The sequence below is a fragment of the Sus scrofa genome, chromosome 5, assembly GCF_054392235.1.
Source record: "Sus scrofa isolate SSC_HxYL_T2T_F1_AM1 chromosome 5, Sscrofa_HxYL_maternal_Yorkshire_Landrace_v2.0, whole genome shotgun sequence".
Classification (NCBI taxonomy): Eukaryota; Metazoa; Chordata; class Mammalia; order Artiodactyla; family Suidae; genus Sus; species Sus scrofa.
The window spans coordinates 80,417,994-80,432,722 of NC_139387.1; the positions used below are offsets into that span (position 1 = coordinate 80,417,994).

The 14,729-nt window shown below is 39.9% G+C and overlaps 1 protein-coding gene across 4 annotated transcripts in view; it reads right to left on the bottom strand.

The window, feature by feature from the left end:
• GXYLT1 (glucoside xylosyltransferase 1) overlaps nucleotides 1-14,729 on the bottom strand; it is a 470,260-nt gene that overhangs the window by 453,101 nt on the left and 2,430 nt on the right. For 2 of the 4 annotated variants that reach the window (XR_002344161.2, XM_021092538.2), the window contains exon 2: nucleotides 7,997-8,089. The exons of the other annotated variants lie outside the window; for them this stretch is intronic. Coding sequence is in view for 1 of the 2 variants with exons in the window: in XM_021092538.2 (XP_020948197.1) it covers nucleotides 7,997-8,089 (93 nt within the window). In the remaining variant the exon portion in view is untranslated. The remainder of the gene's footprint in view (nucleotides 1-7,996; nucleotides 8,090-14,729) is intronic. 4 annotated transcript variants of the gene reach the window in all.

Genomic DNA, 14,729 nt, shown 5'->3' on the forward strand with positions numbered 1-14,729 from the left:
TTGCTCTTCTGTTATGTGTCCCTTTTTAGCAAAAGCATTATACACAGTACAGATTCCAACATCTAAACTGACAAGAAGAAATATATTCTAAAAATGTCTCTGCCCTCCAGCCAGTCCGCAGACCCAGGAACAGGAGGTAATTGCAACTGGAAAAAATCTAAAGGAAGCTTCTACACTAGAGGAAGGGAAAACTAAAACCTAAGAAGTCACAGGGGGAGTTCCCGTCGTGGCTCAGTGGTTAACAAATCCGACTAGGAACCAGGAGGTTGCGGGTTCGGTCCCTGCCCTTGCTCAGTGGGTTAACGATCCGGCGTTGCCGTGAGCTGTGGTGTAGATTGCAGAGGAGGCTCGGATCCCGCGTTGCTGTGGCTCTGGCGTAGGCTGGTGGCTACAGCTCCGATTCGACCCCTAGCCTGGGAACCTCCATATGCCGCGGGAGCAGCCCAAGAAATAGCAAAAAGACCAAAAAAAAAAAAAAAAAAAAAAGTCACAGGGAAGCAGCCGTTACAATTTTGATCCTAACTGAATGGTGTTAACATTGTCAGGATCTAAAAAATGTGCTATATATATTCATCACAGTGTGACTAAGAGAAAGTACCTAAGGATTTAAAGAAATGTTAGCCAAAAGGACATTTTTAAGCCAAAACGATTTTCCACAGATATATGATTAGAAGAAAACCTTTGGATAATTCAAAGGTAATACCTGAGAGTTCCTATGACTAAATCTGGCATAATCTAAGAGCACTAACAGGAATTATGACAGTAATGAAGGGTAATACACTGCATTAAAAAAAATGAATTAGGAGTTCCTGTCGTGGCTCAGTGGTTAACGAATCCGACTAGGAACCATAAGGTTGCAGGTTTAATCCCTGGCCTTGCTCAGTGGGTTAAGGATCCGACGTTGCTGTGAGCTGTGGTGTAGGTCACAGACACGGCTTGGATCTGGTGTTGCTGTGGCTCTGGTGTAGGTCGGTGGCTACAGCTCCGATTTGACCCCTAGCCTGGGAACCTCCATATGCCACGGGAGTGGCCCTAGAAAAAGCAAAAACCAAAAAAATTAATAAATAAAACTATCAATGAGTCTAAAATGATATTAAATAAAAGGGAAGGGGGATCTTTAAAGATGAATACCAACCAATAAATGTAGAAGGAATTATAAAAATCGCTATTTTGCATCCACTACTGTAATAGATGATCTGAAAAAGAAGAGTTAAAGGAGGCTAAAAGCACAGCATATCAAGGTATCATCCCCACACATTACATAGGGATAAAGCTACTGTTACAGGGTAGAAATGTGACGCCATCACCTTAACGACGGGATCAAACAACCAATTACGTTAAATACATGCTGGGGTTCCTCTGGCACACTGGGTTAAGAATCAGGCATTGCTGTAGCTGCAGCACAGGTCACAGCTGTGGCTTGGATTCAATCTCTGGTCCAGAAAATTGGAAATGCTGCAGGTGCAGCCATAAAACTTTTTCAAAATTTAAAAAAAAAAAAAAAGCCATCAGATCGGATGCCTTCTGATAGCATGCCCAAATAACACAATACCTCCTATGCACAATTTTTGCCAAAGATCCTGAATCTAGTGCTAAGAGACAGGCAAATCCCAATAAAGGAATATTCTGCAAAACAAAACATGTCATGAAAGAAAGATACCAACCATCACCCCTCCCTGACCCACTCCCCACTCCCTCAAAAAATGCCTGGGAATTGTTCTAGAGAAAAGAAGACTAAACAGATCTAATAGCGGAATGCAATGTACACTCTCTGACTGAGTCTTGAATGGGGAGGAACAGATATAAAGTTCATTAAAAGGAAAATAAGGAAATACACATTCTGCCAGTGTTAAATAACATGAGGTACCAATTCTCTTATGGTGGTACTGGAGAATATCCCTGTTCTTAGGTGATATACGCTGGATATTTAGGTGTGCCACAAGCGCTGTCTCCCAAATGGTTCAGCAAAAAAAAAAAAAAAAAAAAAGGTGAAAAATGTTAATTAGTAAATACCTATGAAGGGTATGTGGTGTGCTCAGTACACCAGTCTTATGACCATGGTAAAAAGTTGACGGGAATCCAGAAAAAAAAAGTTAACATTTTTAACTTTTAATGAAAATTTAATATAAGCACTATAAACAGACTTATAAGCCTTAAGGATAGACATATTTTAAATAAGATTTCTGCTACAAAGGAATCATAATAATTTTTCTTTTTAAATTTAGACAACAAAAGCTTCCAGTGTATTTTTCTAGACTGTTATTAAACTAGTGTTCTCTCTATAAAAGCAAACAATGCATAGTAATATTCAGACCAGGAATTAGCATTATAATGAAGTATATAAACTCAAAGTAAACAAATTAAGTTTCTAGTAGCGATCTCCCCAAACTAGAAAATAACTGTCAAGAACCTATCTTTAAAAACTTGCAATTGAAAAAATTAGAAAACTATATTCAGATAGGGGTTTTTTTTTCTTTTTTTTCTTTTATTTGGTCTTTTGTCTTTTTAAGGCCACATCTGCAGCATACAGAGGTTCCCAGGCTAGGGGTCTAATCGGAGCTGAAGCTGCCAGCCTACGCCACAGCAACACCGGATCCAAGCCTCATTTGCGACCTACCCCATAGCTCACAGCAACACCGGATCCTTAACCCACTGAGCAAGGCCAGGGATCAAACCTGCAACCTCATGGTTCCTAGTCGGATTCGTTTCCACTGTGCCACAATGGGAACTCCCAGATAGTTTTGATAATTTCCTTAGTGTGGTTTAAAGAAAAAATCTTCCTCTTACTACAAAAAAGGAGTTGTGCTGAATTATCACACTAGGTAAAACTAAAGGTTGTGTCTAAATCATTTTTAAAGCCAATATAATACTTAAACTACAAGGTTTTATGCAAAGCATTTAAAAAAAAAAATCTAAAAATTCATGGAAGTTCCCGTTGTGGCTCAGCAGTAACAAGACTGACTAGGATCCATGAGGATGCAGGTTCACTCCCTGGCCTCACTCAATGGGTTAGGGATTTGGCATTGTGTGAGCTGTGATGTAGGTCACAGATGCAGCTTGGATCTAGTGTGGCTGTGGCTGTGGTGCAGGCCAGCAGCTGCAGCTCCAATTCAACACCTAGCCTGGGAACTTCCATATCCTGCAGGTTCGGCCCTAAAAAGCAAAAAATAAGAAAATTAAAAAAAAAAAAAAAGCTCAGGTCATATAACATTAAGAGATTACTTAATGAAAAGATTACTTTAAAATGAAACAAATTAGGAAAATATCATGGCAAAAGTAGAATGTTTTACTCTGAATTCATAAAACAAGTATTAAAAACTCGATACATGTCAATACAGAAAATACAAAAATTTTAAAAATTAAATGCAGAAATATGTTCAACAAATCATCAATGATTAAACCAATAATAAGCTATCATTTTACTCCAATAAGTGGTAAAATTATAACTTCCAATGATGAATGCTAAGGTTATGGTGACACCAGACTCTCAAAGGATGCTGGTGCAGGCTTAAATCCGTATAATTTTTGGAACACAAGTGATATTCATTCTTCTTAATGAATATTTGAACTCCTTTCATATGCTAGGCACTGTGGGTCAGCAAGAAAGCCACAATCCTGACCTCACACAATTTATAGCTTGTTGTGAAAAAACAGATTTTCAAAAGACTTAATCAGAAAGCACAGTAATTGCTTAAATAGAAAACAATGGAGACTGCTAAGTGGACTCACGACACTAACCTAGTCTGGAAGTGCTGGGGGAAAATTATTAGTCACTACTGGTTGCCAAGCACCCTGCTAAATGATGGGGCTTAAGTCATGAATACCATGCGGTGTCCATCTGCACAGTCGACACCCCAGAAGTGGGTAACAAGTCTCCACCACAACAGATGTGGCGCACACAGAACTGAGAGGAGGCAGAGAAGGGAGGGGCCGGGGCAGGGAAGGGAGATCACGGTAGCTGGATGAGTCACGGGACAGAAAGGAGCCGGGCAGGAAGAGTCACTGCAGACGGATGGGGGGAAAAGTCCGTCTGGAACCAAGACACAAAGTACAGACCAGGGGAGGTGGGACGAGCCAAGCCAGGGCAGCAAGGGAGGCATCAGCACCGTGCAGCTGGAAAGACAGGGGGGGAGCTCAGCAAAGAGCCCTGGACTGAAGGTACCAGTTAAAGGGGTGATCCTGTGACCACCCAGAAGTGGGGAGGGCACAGAGCAGAGTCCTCGGGACATCCAGATTTCGGGGAGCAGAGAGGCGCCTCTAGGCAGAGGGAACAAACCTGAGACTGGTCTCACGAGCCACAGACTAACAAGAGTTGAAAGAAAGAAAGAGGAAGTGGTAACAGGAGAGGGAGATTAGGCCTCAAAGAACAAGCCCAAGGTCAGAGGTGACTTCAAAGAGAGCACGGTTTTTAATCAGGTGGGGGGTGCTGCTCACAGCAGCAGGCTGAGGCGTGGTTTGCTGTTGTGTTGTTATTGTTTGTTTTCTAAGCAAGTAAAGCCAGTGGACATGCTTATAAAATGTTTGCTGGTCAAGAGAAAGAATAAACAAAGGATGCTTGAAGGGAAAGGGCTAAAAGGAAGCTGTTGTGGGGACTCCGTGTTTGGTTGTGTTTCAAAGACAGAAGGGGCAGAAGGCATGTGAGCAACATGACACAGCTGGGAAGAGGTCAGGCAGGGAGGCAACACCATTCAGATAAAAATGACCAAAAGCACGTGTGAGCACAGGAACGGTGAAAACACTTGTGGTGGGTGTCGAGGCAATTTGGGCATTTTAAAAAAACGTTGTTTTGTGGCCACTGCATAAATTAATTGGGAGGGAATAATCCCCTAGAGAAGTTTGATCAACATAAAATTATATAAAGAATTCAGGAGTTCCTTTGTGGTACAGAGGGTTGAGGATCCTGCAGTGGCACAGGTTCAATCCCCGGCCCGGCACATGTCGTGGGCACAGGCAAAAGAAAAAAGTAAGAATTCAAACTGAGAACACTGGGACAAATTTAGAGAGAAGAAAGCGGTGCCAGCTAAGGGCCCACTGGAGCCAGGCAAAATGGGAGACCTGAGGTGGCAGCAGAGGGGGTTTCAAAGACGCTTTCCTGGGAGGGCAGAGTGGCTCTTAGAGTCAGGCAAAAATGAAGGGTTATTTAAATGCTGAAATGAAGGGCGAGAATTACATGGCAACTCTATGGAACTGTGGCTTGTCTGCATGTTTGAATAGAATGAATAAATAAGGGATCCCAAGTTCAAAGTAAGAAGTGTTGGGCTGCAGCACACAGGCCTCCAAAGCCTGTACCTGTCCAGTTCAAGATGGAAGAAAGAGCTCGGAGCCAGTGACAGAGACGTCAAAGGTTTAATGGATGGGGGAGCTCACATGTCAGAAGCAAGGTCCTGGAATGACCCCCATCATGTGGGGCAGACATGGCAGCAGTGTTCCCATGAAAGGGAGGAGTACCCGTTATAGCGGGAATTGACCTCAGGTTGGCTTATCAGTTACCAGGGCAACTAGCAGAGCTGCATGTCCCTCACTGTCCCTTTGATAAGCTATCATGCAGAGGGATCAAACCCAGGCCACTGCAGTGACAATGCCAGATCCTTAACCTGCTGCACAACAAGGGAAGTCCCCAGAGGGGTGTCCCGATGTAAAGGTTGAAACGATCACTAGTTGGAGCAGGGACAAGTCTGTAGGAAGGTCAGTCTTGTGAGCAGGGGGAAGTGAAGCAGGCACAGGTGGAGGAGAGGACATACAGAGAGCAAGAGAACAGCATCCTCGGTGGCCTGACCATACACTAAGTTTAAGATTTTACATAATGAAAACGAGACAGGTTGGAGGGTGGGGGGATACGCTGGAGGTTTGGGATGTAAATGCTATAAAACTGGGTAGTGATGATCGCTGTACAATTATAAATACAATAAAATTCGTTGAGTAATTTAAAAAAATAATAAATGGCCAAAAAAGATTTTACATAATGATATGATACACATAACAAAATGGTTACAGATTTATAACTATGGATGTAATATTACAAGCATAAAGTACAACTTTTAAAGTCTCAAATTTAGGAGCTTAACAAGCAAAAGTCTTTACAATATCATGTATCCCTCTGCATGTAATTCCTTCCAGGGAACACTTGGAAGCATTTAGGAAAATAATGTGTTGGAGAGGCCCAAACAAAAGGAACAGTAGGCAGAGGCTCCGAGATTGAGACCAGGTCAGCCCCTCTGGGGTCCTCTTGCAGCAGAGGATGGAGAGAGATTATTATTCATGCTATAACTTATAAAAGGGCCTGGGTTGTATAAATCAGAGCACACATAGGAGCTTTCAAGCTCGCCCAGTTTCCAGAGTGAGTAGATTTATTTCACAATCCAGAGGCAGCAAATGGTGCTTGCCAATACTCTATTTATTAGCAAACTCTTAAAAGAATGAAAAATATGGATCTCCGATTTTCCAAAATTTATGAACAAGCTGAATGGTAAGATTATCTTTAAAAATTAGTTTTTAGGAGTTCCCACTGTGGCTTAGCAGGTTATGAATCCAACTAGTATCCATGAGGATGAGGATTCAATCCCTGGCCTCGCTCAGTGGATTAAGACTCAACTGTTGCCATAAACTGCGTATTAGGTAGCAGATGCGGATTGGATCCCAACACAGCTGTGGCTGTGGTGTAGGCCAGCAGCTGCAGCTCCAATTCAAACCCTATTCTGGGAACCTCCATATGTCAAAGGTGCAGCCCTTAAAAAAAAAAAAAAAAAAAAATAGTTTTTTAAAAGTGTAAATAATCTAACTTGAACTGACCTATATGAGAATCATCTGATCTTTTCCACAGCAATAAATACAATTAAAATACCTGATTCCAATGAAGTCTTCCCAGTTGTTCATAGAATGCATAATGCATTAGTAACACAAGAACGTAAAAATATATACTACAAGTATTTATTAAGAATGCAGTTCCTCCCACCTAGAATACATCACCTCCTGTCCTTGAGCCTGGCTAATTTCCTATTCATCACGTAGTCACTCCCTCCAAAAAGCCTTCCCTGATGCCCCAAGATGAACCCACCTGACAAGCACCTATTTCTCCCATCATCACAGCTATACACTGTCACCCTTCATTGTAATCTCAGATTTACTACTGTGAAGCTCCCATCAGAATGTAAGCTCCAGAAGGATGGAGCCATGCTAATCAGACTCAGTCTGATTTTTAGCACCTAGCACTGTGCCTGCCAAATGGAATGAGTAGAATCAAAAGTTAAGTGAATCATTAAAAAACACTAGAATGAGATGACTCTCAAAGAAATGTTATTCTTGGGAAGGGAATTTCAGGCTATTGCCTCCCTCTCCCCTGACACTATCTCAGGAGGCCGATGTCCCATTCTGTGGACATCTGTGTCCTTCCTTGAAGCTTAGAGCAGGAAGGGGCCTGAGTCAGCTAATCCAATGCCTTAATTATCCAGAGACGTGAACAAAGATGCTCTATTCATAAACTGAAAAAAAAAAAAGCTCAATAAATGATGTCATACCATTTGCTCCTCCATTAAACATTTATCTTTATCTTCCCACTCCCCAGTATTCAACCTCTCTGCTAATAAGCAGTATAATCCTTCCCCAGTTGTGTCCACCTTCAGTACACCCGCTTTAAATTAGGTTAAATGCTGTATGTCCGTCAACATCACTGGAAGGTCATCTTTATCATCTATTTATCATTTTATCACCTGTTACCTAAAATTAGATCACAAACAGCCCTAAGAACAATGATTTATCCCAATAACGTCTAAAAAAATTTAGAGCATTTTATACACAGTATGCACTAAAAATTAGTGATAACTACTTCAAAGGGGTAAAGGAATAGGAAACCCAATCAGAAAGTGAATGATTTACTTGTATGATAAAGTTAGATTACAGGAAAAGAAACATTTTTATGACCTATTACAGTCAAAAATTTATTATTTTACTATCTAATCTTACCTACACTGATCTAACAATTAAATTATTAAGTGCCTACCTAAAAGCCGCTTCCCAAAAGCAGTTCATTCCACAAACATCAGAGGGCAGCATCCAATAGGGATTCCAGTAACACAGAGAGAAATCTTTACACCTAACAGAGTAAGACAGAAATAAAGAATCCTACGTGAGTGTTCTGGCTTAAAACTAACACGGAATTTACTCAATAATATAAAAACTTACTGTTTTATTTTACAGCAACAAAATTGCAAATCCACTTTGCTATGGTAACGAGGATTTCTGGAAATCGATCTCTATTTTAAATAAAACTTTAAAACCTTTAGGCAGAAAATACTACAGACTGGAAAAATTTCCTCATCATGAAGTCTTTTTTTTTTTTTTTTTTTTTTTTTGGCTTTTTGCCTTTTCTAGGGCCGCTCCTGCAGCATATGGAGGTTCCCAGCCTAGAGGTCTAATCGGAGCTGTAGCCACCAGCCTACGCCAGAGCCACAGCAACGCGGGATCCAAGCTGCATCTGCGACCTACACCACAGCTCACGGCAACGCCAAATCCTTAACCCACTGAGCAAGGCCAGGAATCGAACCTGCAACCCCATGGTTCCTAATTTCAGTCGGATTCGTTAACCACTGAGGCACGACAGGAACTCCATGAATTCTAATATATTAAGATTCCCTCCTCAGATGACACTGAGAACAGTGGTACTTCTAAAATTTCTCTTCATGGACAGTACATATTCCCCCAGAATAAAATCCATTTCAGTCTAACAAAACATGTGCTTTTCCTCAAGCAAAATTTAAGCCACAAATGTTAGTGGGGGGGGGGGGAAGAGGAGCTTTAAATACTTTTAAATTAATCCTCAATCCAAGCTACCTGTACAGTGTTTTAAGTTGAAAAATAAGAAATCATATTAATATTCATGGCTCAGTTTCATTATCTACATTATCCATTTCAATATATTTCACAAGCTAAAATGAAGGATCAAACGTGGTCTTTCTTCTTAGGTTGCAGGTTGGAGCTAAAAAAAAAAAACAAAAAAACACCACAACTACTCACATTACAAAAAGCATGTTTTTCATTACTATTCCTTCTCATAATCATCTAGTTGGAAATTCACTACAGCAGAGGCCTATGTTTACTCAAGTAAGCAAGCATGAAGTCAGGGTGAGTCACTAAACCAGGTCACTTCATGGCCCATCACCATGAATTCAATTACAAGTTACTGTTCTTAGAGGGAAAGGCCTATAAAGTTTCATATTTGCAAGATCTCTGATCACACCTCTCACAAATGTCAATGGTCTATCACAAGTGGGGTCTCAGTACACACAACAAAATTACCAGAGAGCTACACCAGACCTGTTAAATCCGAATCCCTGAGCACAGGGTCAGGCAATGGCTGTTTTTAAAATCCTAAGAATTCTGTATACTACTATGTCAAGAACTGTAACATCAGAATTTTAAAATCAATGGAAAAGGTTACACTGCAATCGGTTTTTTCTTGAAAAGGTCCCTATTTTTAAGCACAGCATAAAAAGTGACATATCTTAAATGTTTGATAAACAGAAATCATGTGCAACCTGATGAGGATATTTATGTTTGTCCCCTTCCAGGTGTGGTCATGTACTTTTTAAGTCTTGCATTTCATACCAGAGATAGGCTCAGTGGTAGTGGTAACAACTAACAGAGGGTTTCATTTTGTTCTGTTTCAGATTCAAGAGCTTTCACACCCATGCAAGCCTCACAACAAACCTGCTCCAATAGATATCTCCATCTTTCAGATACAGACATTATCAAAATGTTCTTTCAACAAATCCGCAATTTATAATCAACACCTAAAGTGCCCCTTTGTTCCAGGAAGGAAATAAGTTGATTATTTCATCTCCTGTCGAACCTTTCAACAGTAGAAAATGAAAAGGAAAAACCAAGCCTCTAAGAAAACGACTAGTTAAGTTTTTCTGTAAAAAGATTATTGCTTCAAATTATGTAGTAATACCATTTTCTGCTTCAACTTGCACTTCTCCATCCCCCAACCCTCGGCAATCACGAGTCTATTTTCTGTCTCCATAGATAAATGGAATGACATAATATGTGACCTTTTGAGTTTGACTTTTTTCACTTAGCGTATTTTCAAGGTTCATCCACTGTAGCATTTATCAGCTACATTTCATTTCTTTTTAGAGCCAAATAGTGTTCCCTTTTACAAATGGATGGATATACCGCATTTTCCTTAACCATTCATCAGTTACTGAACATTTGGGTTGTTGATACTTTTTGGTTATTGTAAATTTTGCTGCAATGAACATTCATGTGCAATTTTAATGGGAACATTTGTTTTTCAATTCTCCTGGGTGTATGTGCATATATATATATACCAGAGGAATTGCTGGATCATGTACTCATTATAAAGTGATTAATGCAGATGAAATTACAGGCAAAAATGTCAAGTTTTAGGTAAATTTCTTGACCATAACACAATGTCAGAAAACACAGTCTATAGAAGGAATTTTTTTTGTTTATTGGAAATACAAAATACATGCACTAATGAGTATTCATGACACTTACCATTAAGAAAAAAAAACCATAAAACACTGAGGCACTGGTGGTAAGAGGTGACATAATTTATTTAAAGTTTCCTATCTCCCAAATTTACATTCACTCATTTATGAAAACTTGATTTTAAAGATTAAGATAGAAAGTAGAAACTCATACCGAGAACTCAGTAGGTACCAGCAACCACCACTACAAGCAATAAATCAGGAAAAGCAACTAATCTGGAGACAGATAGTACTTGTACTTTCAAGCCAGAAAAAAAGTTTAAGGAGTTCCCGTCATGGCTCGGTGGTTAACGAATCCGAATAGGAACCAGGAGGTTGTGGGTTCGATCCCTGCCCTTGCTCAGTGGGATAAGGATCCAACATTCCCACAAGCTGCAGTGTAGGTCAAGGATGTGGTTCAGATCTGGCATTGCTGTGACACCTAGGCTGGGAACTTCCATACGCCACAAGTGCTGCCTTAAAAAACAAAAATGTTGGAAAAGTAAAAGTAGTTATTAGTTGCTTTTGCTTTTATTCCTCAACTGTTGAAAATGGAACATTAGATACATAAAATTTAAAGAGGTAACTCTATTAAATAACTTTAATGGGGCAAAACTACAGCTGAACTAAGTGGGTATTATCTTTTCAGTAAACAATGACATTCCAGAATCAGTGAAGTCCATAAATGCAAGGTTTTTCCATTGTAGAGCAAATCAAAATAATACTTTACTATGGCTCATCCTCATATTTCATATGCCTTAGTGTTTCTAACCCTAGGTGGCTTGTCTACAAGCAAACTCATCAAAGGCTAGCTTAGCATGGGGATCTCTGTGATAATAAAACAGTTTGTATCCTAATTGTGGAGATGGTTACACAAATTTGACCTATGTGATAAAACGGCATAAAACTACACACAGACATGAGGGTATGTAAAACTGGTGATGCCTGAACACAGTCTACAGCTTGTACAGTGTCAACTTCCAGGGTCCTAATAGTGTCTACATTCATAAATATACCTTCCAGATACAGGAGTATTACACTAAGCTCATGTAAGATACTGGGGGAAAACTGAGTGAATAAGTGGGTGTCTGCAACTTCCTGGGAACTTTAATGCTCTCCACAAAAACAGTTCTCGAACTTAAAGTTTACATAAATCCAGTCACAAAAGATCTTTTACATTTCTAAATTAAACTGGAAAAGGTTTTTTCATTTCAAAATGTCCATGATAGCCATGAGGCTGCAGTGAAAACCACGCACATCGTGGAGAGTCAGGGATAAGCCTAGGCATATCCAGCATAGGAATGTGGAAGTCTGAATGAGGTGCCTCGCCAACCAGGCACCTTCAAGACACGGACACCTGCACTGTTGACTTCAAGAGAAACAAAGATGCTCACTGCCACTTTAAAGGTGACCATTCCCATGGTTCTGACCGTCATTATGTAAAAATCACTGCCTGGGTCCCTCGACTTTAACTAAAAATTGTCTCCAGACAACTTAGATGAATTTCTAGCTCTAGGTCAGGTCTTCACTTTTTTTCTTAAATATCAAATTGCAGGAATATTCGAAAAGTGGGAAAAGAACTGCAAATAGTAATGAACAATTATCGATTTCAAAAACCAGTTAGCATCACACTGCACAACCTAATCCCTCTCAAAAAAGGAGGGGGGGGATTAAGAAGTTAAATGTAAAAAAATAAAAACAAAAGGAAAAACCCCACTGGTTGAAAGTTTTTTTTATGCATGACAAAAGCGAAAAAAATAAAGGAAAAAACTGCCAATGTGAATACATAAAAATTTTAAAGTTGCCTGAAAAAAAAAAAAAAATTAACAAGGGAGATGCCAGTAGTTCCAAAAGGTATGACCCATAGATAATAATGTTTCAAAATAGGATTTCTAAGTCAAATCACATTGTTTCTTCATTAGCCTAATCAATTTCTCCTCCAAAAGCACAGAATATTACTTTAATTAATTACTAGTCAGGTTTGTGCTAAGCACTTTACAACTATGTGGAGTATGATTTTCAATGACCTAAAAAACAAGGTGCAAAGTGTTGGTTTTATGTATCTCTGTATTAACGAAGCAGAGATTAAGGTGGCTTTAGTAAATAATTTGGTCTTCTTCACTGTTCACTGCCTAATTCCTCTCTTCTTCAAAAATAACTGCAGGAAAGAGGGGAAAAAATGTCTCTCCCCCCATAACAACAGTGCAAAAATAGTGGTCAAATCATTCTCAGTTAAATTGGTGGTTCTCAATCTTCGGTTTTATAACAATAACCTGAAGCTCATTATCTACAATACAGGTTCCCAGACCCTACTGCCAAGCACTCTGGTTTAGCAGGTCTGGACTGGGGTCTGGGGACAGAATTTTCCCCAGAGGTTAGAAATTAAAAATAATAATAATAACTTAAAATATAAATGATCAAGACCATCACCACATCAGCTAAAATTTTATTGTGCCAGGCACTATACCAAGTAATCTATCAAGCTATTATCTCAGTTCTCACAAACAACGAAATTGTCACCTCTTTGTAACTGATGAGGAAATATGTTCAAGGTTAACACAGCCAGTAAGTGGCAAAGCTGAAATCTGTTTCGAAAGCTATCTTTCCAGTCTACATTCTCAGGATACCCTACTAGTGTTCCTGGGACCCCAAAGAAATCATAACTTTATGGCCTGACCAGATCTGAAAAGGAGAGTGAGGTGGTACCTCCCTGCATCATTCACACTAAGGGTATGATGAGCCCAGAAATGGTATCACTGAAATGCTTAGTAGTTTCTTTTCTTTTAAATTTTTTTTCTATTTTTAGGGCTGCACCCTCAGCATATGGAAGTTCCCAGGCTAGGGGTTGAAATGGAGCTGCAGCCTGCCGGCCTACAACACAACCACAGCAAAACCAGATCCCAGCCGCATCTGTGACCTACACCAGAGCTTGCAGCAATGCCAGATCCTTAACCCACTGAGAGAGACAAGGGATCGAACCTGTATCCTTATGGACACTATGTCAGGTTCTTAACCCACTGAACCACAACGGGAACTCCACTTAGAAGTTTCTTGATTTCCCACTACCAATATACATTAAATATTGTTGTGCATATATATATATTATATTGCTGTGTTCTAATATGCTACAGGGTCACAATACGATGAAACCTTGATAATCACAGTCAAGATTTATCAGTGAAATGTGGGAATTCAATCACCCTGAGTATCTAAAGTCATAAAATGGTTTAGCTCCTTCTGCAGAAAGTACTGACATCTGGTAATAATGAGTGCTGTAGACTGAGTACTTTAAATGCAGTCTGTCCACACTGAGCAGCTGCAGAGTCTCTCCAGGTGGAAGAGCCACCGCCTAACAAGCATGCCTCAGGCATGTGGTTCTGTCTGCAGTAGGGATGTGCAAGAGATACAGCCAGAGAATCAGAGGTCCCCATACCAGGTAACACTGGCTGTCCATGGGGCATGTGATGCAAGCAATTCCAATGAGTCTTTTCTGGAATTTTCTATTTAAGATTAGAGAAGAAACACCGCAAGGAGCAGAAAGACCCCATGAACAAAGTCTGTCCACAGCAGAACAGTTAAGAGTTCCTGGTCCTTGAGGTCCCAGGAGCTGTCCAGGCATTTTTTTCCCTCAATTTTATTCCTTCTAGCAATTCATATGAGCCTATAAATATCTGTTTAGCTTAAGTCAGTTTTAATGGATTTTCATGATTAACAACTATATGATTAACTACTATAAGTTAATTAAGGTAAATATAATCCACATTTAACAGATGAGAAAAGTGAAACAGAAAAGCAGTCAAGGTTTCACAGCAAACAGAGCCATAATGAGACCACGTGTTTGTCTGACTCTAAGATCTACCCATTTTCTGAATACCAAAATAAGGGATTCAGACAAAATGAACTAATTAATTATAAATTTCACTGAAAAGTTGTTCCCATCATTTCTGTGTTTTTACTTTGAGAACTTGGAAGGACATTTCTAAGTATTTTGTTGTTTCTCTTAAGATTTGACCAACGGAACCTACTGGGTATAATCCTAATCCCACGTTTAAATGAGAGAAATAATAGTTTTAATCTTTGAGGTAAGACTGCTTCCAAAAAAAGTAAGAATGCAGGAGTTCCCCTCGTGGCGCAGTGGTTAACGAATCTGACTAGGAACCATGAGGTTGTGGGTTCGATCCCTGCCCTTGCTCAGTGGGTTAAGGATCTGGCGTTGCCATGAGCTGTGGTATAGGTCGCAGA